Genomic DNA, 7,131 nt, shown 5'->3' with positions numbered 1-7,131 from the left:
TTTTCAGGCAAGGTTAAGCATAAATGTAGTAAAAAAAAAAAACCTGCAAGTTGCTCTTTAAGATTAAAGGTCCCATGTCATGGCCATTTCTACTGATCACAGTTCCATTGTTGNATGATTACAAATGGTGAAATGCAATGTAAAATTACCGAAAAAATACCAGCTCACTAAATCACAACCGCTCAAACCAACTACTAGCGCGGATTGGGCAGAGAAGGAGTCTGAGAAAGTTGCTCCCCCATGCGACGTAATATGACGCGTTTGACGTTAAAAAAAAAAGCAGTTTTTAGCAGAGCTCAAAACGGCTCCTTTTCCTCTGAATTCCTTATGTCTTGTAAAACATATCAAATCCTGCATTAACATTTTTTAATTGTAATTTTCAGGCAAGGTTAAGCATAAATGTAGTGAGCCCAGTGTGCTCTGATTGGTCAAGAGACGTGCAGCTGCTCGTGAGGAGCTGCTGCGAGGAGCAGGCAGGTCTTCCGTGTCGGCGAAACAAATACAGCGAGAACAAGCGAAACTCATCCTGAGCACACACACTCACAGCTAAAGTAAAAACAATAAGTGTGGCTTGATATTGAGTAAGAAAAAGGTTTACAACGCTGTGAGAATGGGTCTGCGGGGAGCATTTCAACGTGGTAGTCCGAAAAACGTTTACCCATTTAAACAGTCGTGGTAGATACCTTGTTTGATTTAAACATCATAAATACACAAACAACAATGAATACTTACAGGTTGTGTACCCGAATCTCCCGCTGGTCCAAACAAAGTAGGAACAGCATCGTTCTTCAGTGCTCTACGCTGTGCATATCCGGCATGAATCGCTGAAAGGTTTGGGAAGCTTTGTTTCGTGAAAGGCTGGCAGAGGGTACGGCCATAGTTCTGGGCGTGGCTACTGGGTAGCGATACCCAGGAAGTAAACAATGGAAAATGAGAAATCTCAAACGAGGCGTTTTGGAGAGGTGTTAGAGTTTTACTCCCTACAGGGTTTACTTTGAGGGGTTTTGACTCTGCAGACCGTTTACACGCATAAAAACCTTCATAACACACAAGGGACGGGTAATAACCGGAAAAGCATGACATGGGACCTTTAATACTCCTCCCTGTGTCGTTTGTACTCCATCAAGTCCTCTCAACTGTTCCGCTGTGACTGGATACTGTGTTTTAGGCTGAAGGCCTGCGCTCTCAGTGAACAGGAAGAGTTTTAGTTTCTTTTGTAGTTTATATTTTCTATGTTTTCATGAAAATACTTCATTGATGATAAGTGACAGAAAGCTGCACTTTTGAGGAGGGGCTGCTCTTGTTGGTCCTATCTTTGTGATTGTTCATCTTTTAGCTCCTGTATCTTGTTTAAAATGGCAGCTCCCCTTGTGGTGTAACATTAGATAGTCTGAGCCCAGGTTGGAGACTTTGTGCCTGTGTTTGAACGGCAGGAGATGATTGGAGGAGTGGAGGGGCGGACTGCAGTACAGAATGTGTCGGGGTACCCATTTTGAATTGAGCACCTGAAAGCAATATATTGTACTTCTTGCATCTTGACAGGAAATAAGATAAAATCAGGAATTCTTCTGCTTGTTATACAATGTTTTTTTCTACTCTGCTGTTTCTATCAAGGTCTTTAGAATTTGCTAGGTAATCAAGAAAAACTGTCGTGTTTGATACGAGTCAAACGCGGAATACATTTGTGAACTCTATGTTAAAGTTGGAACAATCTAATGACGATGAATGTCTTACTTTTCAGTGGTCAGGCGCGGCCGTGCCAGCGACTCTGATCCCCCTGAGTTCTGTCGTGTACTGTAAGAATACCTGTCATAAATGTATGGTCATATGGGTTTCGCCTGATGGTTATTAAAAAGACAAAACAAATGTGAAACTTTTCTTGGGTTTTATTTAATTGAAGGGAATAGTTACTTTTTTCATCCTTAGTTTAAGTTAAAGATGAAGCAGGGTATTCAGGTCAGCTATATGTAAACCTGCAACCATTAGTTCAACTTATTAATTAGTCGTTTGACAGAAAGATGTTTTCCAACTCTTCCGATAATCCATAAATAATTTAATGTTTTCAACCTCTCCAATATAGACTTGCTTTTCTGTGGTGTATCATATCCCACTAAATATCTTTGTTTGGCCTGACAAAAGACAATCATCCCCTTGGACTGTAAGAAACTGGGATGGGCAGAGCGAAAACAATCTGCGTATGAATTTATTATGAAAATAGTTGTGAGTCACAGCCCCAGTGAAAAGCATTCATTAAGAATACATTCATGTTCTGTGTGCGTTCTGTGTGCCTACCTAAAATCAGGACAGTAACACTGAATACATCTACAGAATTAGCAAATGGATACCCAGCTGATCTAAGACTCATTTAATTCTGCTTCTCTGATGCTTTCTTAAATATTTGAAACCTGCTCTGTAGCTCCTCTCTCTTTCAGCCCCCTCCTGATAAATAATACTCCTCTCCGATGGGCCTTCTACAAAATAATGGTGCGCCTCTGCAAAGGTAGATCTCAAGCTGTTGGTGGATAGTCTCAGAAGTGTGATGGTATATTCTAATGAGCTTGCATGTGACATAAGAAGGGAAACTAAATCTGAATGGCATTTATGGTTATCTGACACAAAAGACTAGGTTGTCTTTTTTGCAGTTAAATGGGTGGTTTATATACTATATGAACAAAAATATTGGAAGACTCCCATTGCCCCCCGGGCGCTGTACAATAGCTGCCCACTGCTACTAGAGTCCTGCTACTAGGATGGGTTAAAAGCAGAAAACAAATGTCACTGTGTGTGCTGTGTGCCCTGCATGTGTGACCATTAAAGAGAGTTTCATCCCTTCATTACTCCAATTCTATCTGTCTTATTGTATTCAGATGTTTAATTCAGTCCCATTGCCACAGGTGTATACAATCAAGCACCTAGCCAAGCGGTCTGCCTTTACAAACATTTTTGAAAGAATGGGTCGTTCTAAATAGCTCACTGAATTAGAACGTGGTACTGTAATAGGATGCCACCATTGCCACCAAGTCAGTTCGTTAAATGTATTCTCTCCTAGATATTCCACGATCAATTGTAAGTGGTTCTATTGCAAAGTGGAAACGTTTAGGAGTTCAAAACCAGCTCTGGCAATGATATCAGCACCAAAAGTGGGTCACGGACCCGTTTCGAGTGTGTCACAGATGTGCGAGGGAAGAAAAAAAAAAAATTGTGGAAAAAACTTTTATTTTGAATGCCCGGTTTTCTAACGCTGTGCATGCAGTCGGCGTTGGACTGGAAGTAACGGAGACCATAAACGGTTTTGAAAACTTCTGTAACATCTTTGCTGATGTTCTTTCGAGTCTTCTGGCCAATCAGAATCAACATGTTGCCGGAAGTCCCCACGGAGAATAACTTTGCGNTCCATCGATCAAGCTGGCTGAAACGTTCTCTCCCTCTTCTTCTCATGCTACCTGTCACTCTCCTTTAACTCCTTCGGTGACTTGCTTTTATTTGAAGATTGTTTTTTGCCCGGCGCTTGGCCGGTTACCGCTGGTATTAAAAACATTTAAGCGAATGGTTAGGAGGTAGTGAACGAGCGCGCTCTCGCTCACGAGAACCTACTCGCGCTGCGCTCAGCAGCAAACAGCTGTTTGCTTTTCACCCTACAACAACAACCACTTCACGAAATGCTATGTTGTAGCGTTAATAAACGAAACAATTTAACAACATTTCTAGTCAAAATACTAAAACACAGGACCATTTTTTTTTTTTTAGTGGCCCGAGCGGGCAAGTGGAAAATACGTTATGCTGGCCCGGGGTGTCTAAATAGTGCTTCCGGGCCAGCGGGCCAGTTATAATGTCGAGCCCTGTGTTTCCACAGTTTACCTCGGAGCCTCAGTTTTGCCGCTGCGAGGCTCCGGCGCAGTGCTCATCGTGTCCAAATCGATCTGTTCTCGAATTATTAATATTTTTGGACGCCCTCGGCTCGAGTTCAGGCGTTCCGAGCTGAATAAGGGCGGCGAGACGCTGGCGGAAACGCTGATCTAATTGTAATTCTGTTATTTCAGATTGTGTGTTCTACATTTAGTTTACTGTTATTTCCCTCTTGCTGCCAGGTGTGTGAGATCATTGAGAGCCCTCTCTTCCTCAAGCTCAACCCATTGACCAAACACACAGATGTGAGTTTCTCTGCATTTCCCCCTCATAAATAAGTTGTTTATCAGATAGAGCTGCTTTTAACAAGGTTTTCTTTCTCCTCCAGCTTCCTGTCAGTGTTTATGAATCTGTGATTGACATCATCAACGGCGAGGTAATCTTTTTATTTCATACCGTCTAAATATCATTTTCAAAAGCAGTGACCTAGTTTCCTACAGAGAAGTCTGATCTGACATGTTTTTATTTAACGTAGGCTACCATGTTGTTTGCTGAGCTGACGTACACTCTGGCCACAGAGGAAGCGGAGAGAATCGGTGTCGACCACGTAGCTCGAATGACCGCCACCGGCACCGGAGAAAACTCAACAGGTACGAGTTATTGGGACACGTTCTTACCTTTGGAAGCTTCAACGCTGCGAGGGAGTTTATATACTCAACAATATCATGTCTCCTGTAAACCATCTGAACTTTAGCATTGTTTTAAGGTTGCTTTTAAGACACATTATTTATTTAACAGCCATTATCACAGCTCTTGTCTCAGACTATGATACATTTACATCCTCTGGCTTTCGTAGCTTCTGAAGATACTATTGAACTTTTTAACTTTAGTTCACGAATGTTCTGACTACTTTGTGCTGTGTCTTTGTGAGTAGTATCATTTATTTATTTGCACATATACGCATTCATAAATAGACTGTAATAATTAAAGAAAATGTATTAACATTGTACTGATGCCTTCATTATTAGATATTAAATGTCATAAATCTAAAATAGATTAAATATAAGAGCAAGGACTTGCTACAGGAGACACATCTAATGGGTATGTACAAATAAGCAAGAAGTTTACGTGCATTACGGTTAAATCGGTGACCGTTTCATCTTCGTTAACCTTTTCTGAAATTTTTCTCAAAATAACGATCATTTGGATTCTGATAATAGTGATGGACATTTCAAAGGAACGTGCTGCCCTGTGACCACACTGATATTAAACGCTGTCATCAAAAATGACTTGTCTGAACAGGTGTTAACCCTTAGATGCATAAGTGGGTCTTTTTGACCCGGTGAAGGGGTTCTCTTAGAGTATCTTTGTAATTACATTACAAAAAACATGTTTTGGATATCATGCCATTTAAAATTTACATTTTAAGAAATTGTAGTTTTTGTATTACTACCCCAAGCTTCCATAAGTGTAATCAAACCGCATGCATTTTCTATGGAATTTCGTTTTCTTTTCAAAATGTAATTTTTTTTTCTAAATAGTGAAAAATAAAATATTTCTAGTGTGAACCAAAATATAATACTAAATATTATACAAGTGATTTTTCTTAAACAAAATGGCATAAAAACACATATTATTCTAATACGGGTCCTTTTTGACCCACTTATGGAAGAGTGTAGGCTCCAGTCACTCGGGCATCGAAGGGTTAACTCACTCTCTGTTTGTTCTCCTCTAGTGGCTGAGCACCTCATAGCCCAGCACAGTGCGATCAAGATGCTCCACAGCCGGGTGAGGATCATCCTAGAGTACGTCAAAGCCGTGGAATCAGGTGAGAGACGACAGCCCTTTTTAATGAGGCAGTTAGAGCGAAGAATGTGGAAATAAGTTTGGAAAACAGCTGTTCATAGATAAGATGTTTCCAGGCCCCTCGAACACACCTCCTTAATTACAAGCCTCTGTAAGATACTGTTTTGACCACATAGTCTTACCTCTTTTGTTTTAGTATACTGAGCTGAACATGTATTTTAATATTTCCCCTCTGTCTTTATTCTCTGCAGGAGAGGTGCCATTTAATCACGAGATCCTCAGAGAAGCAAACGCCCTCTGCCACAGATTGCCGGTCCTCAGCACCATCAAATTCAAAACAGACTTCTATGATGTAAGCAAGCTTTTTGTACCTTCACATATAAGAAGTGTAAACGCATGGAGATTTGTTTCATCGGAAAGTCAAAAGATGGCTGTCATGATGAGTCTATGTTTTCCTCCAGGAACAAATCCCATATAACGGCTAATTCCAACAAATAATGTGATATTTTTTAACAAATGTTACTCAGATCGGAGTAAATAATGCGTTTTTGGGTTTCTATTTGAAGCTACTTGTTTATTGATTTGATAGATTCTTGTTAATCATAATGCAGAAACATGTTATGCAGCACTATAATGACGTTTTCGGTGTGTCTTTAATTGTTGTTGGAATCAGCAGGATGAATCAAATGTTGCTTTTGGTCTTTGCATATGATTTCTTGACATTAGAAGAAAAAACATTTGAACAATGCAGATTTGTTTTCCCAGTAATCCTTAAAATGAACACTTCGTTTTGGGTTACCGTATATTTTCCAACGCTATATTTATATTCACAAAATACAATGTCCACATAAGACGGAAACGTATAACCATGAATGATTACATTGTCATGATCAGTCTTAAGTAGGGATGTCCCGATCACCTTTTTTTGCTCCCGATCCGATTCCGATCATTTGATTTTGACAATTTGCCGATACCGATTTTTCCCGATCCGATCTTTATGCAATGCATTAAGAGAAAAAAAAGAAAAAAAGCATTCAAGTTGCCCCTTAAGGTTATTTTTTTATTTAAATTGGATATTCTATCCAACATGGATATAGCTTCTTTCTTTCACAGCAGCATTGGATCAGTTCAGTTGTGCAGCATTGGATCAAAACAAAATAAAGCTTTCAGTACTCGTTAGCTTACTGCTACAATTAGACACTGCGCCCTGCCCACTCTGTTGCCAGATTTGAGAGAAATAAGCAACCAGGTCTATGAAAACAAGCCCCAAAGAAGCAACACATACATGATGTTGTGTCATTTGAAACCAAAACTAAGGCCTCAGGATGACTTTAAGACTTGAACATGGTCATTTTTTTTTTGTAACATTGAATAATAAAAAAATAAAAAGTATTTATAAAAAAATTAAAAAAATTTAAAATCCCGATCGCCGATTTTTTTCTTCCGATTCCGATCTTTTGAAAATCAAGTGATCGGCTC

At 39.8% G+C, this 7,131-nt stretch overlaps 2 protein-coding genes across 3 annotated transcripts in view; both read left to right on the top strand.

The window, feature by feature from the left end:
* Positions 1-1,865, top strand: part of usp49 (ubiquitin specific peptidase 49) — a 19,923-nt gene extending 18,058 nt beyond the window's left edge. For both annotated transcript variants that reach the window (XM_010784620.1, XM_010784621.1), the window contains exon 8: positions 1,742-1,865. In XM_010784620.1, coding sequence (XP_010782922.1) covers positions 1,742-1,852 — 111 coding nt within the window. In that variant the 3' untranslated portion in view covers positions 1,853-1,865. The remainder of the gene's footprint in view (positions 1-1,741) is intronic.
* Positions 1-6,145, top strand: part of cops6 (COP9 signalosome subunit 6) — a 9,217-nt gene extending 3,072 nt beyond the window's left edge. The window contains exons 5-9 of the mRNA XM_010784622.1: positions 4,089-4,151; positions 4,235-4,282; positions 4,382-4,496; positions 5,582-5,674; positions 5,904-6,145. Coding sequence (XP_010782924.1) covers positions 4,089-4,151; positions 4,235-4,282; positions 4,382-4,496; positions 5,582-5,674; positions 5,904-6,130 — 546 coding nt within the window. The 3' untranslated portion in view covers positions 6,131-6,145. The remainder of the gene's footprint in view (positions 1-4,088; positions 4,152-4,234; positions 4,283-4,381; positions 4,497-5,581; positions 5,675-5,903) is intronic.
* Positions 6,146-7,131: the final 986 nt, after the last annotated feature.

Source organism: Notothenia coriiceps, unplaced genomic scaffold, assembly GCF_000735185.1.
Source record: "Notothenia coriiceps isolate Sejong01 unplaced genomic scaffold, NC01 NC01_scaffold00026424, whole genome shotgun sequence".
Taxonomy (NCBI): domain Eukaryota; kingdom Metazoa; phylum Chordata; class Actinopteri; order Perciformes; family Nototheniidae; genus Notothenia; species Notothenia coriiceps.
Note: the sequence above shows the minus strand (reverse complement) of the source record. Positions and strands in the feature narration are given on the sequence as shown.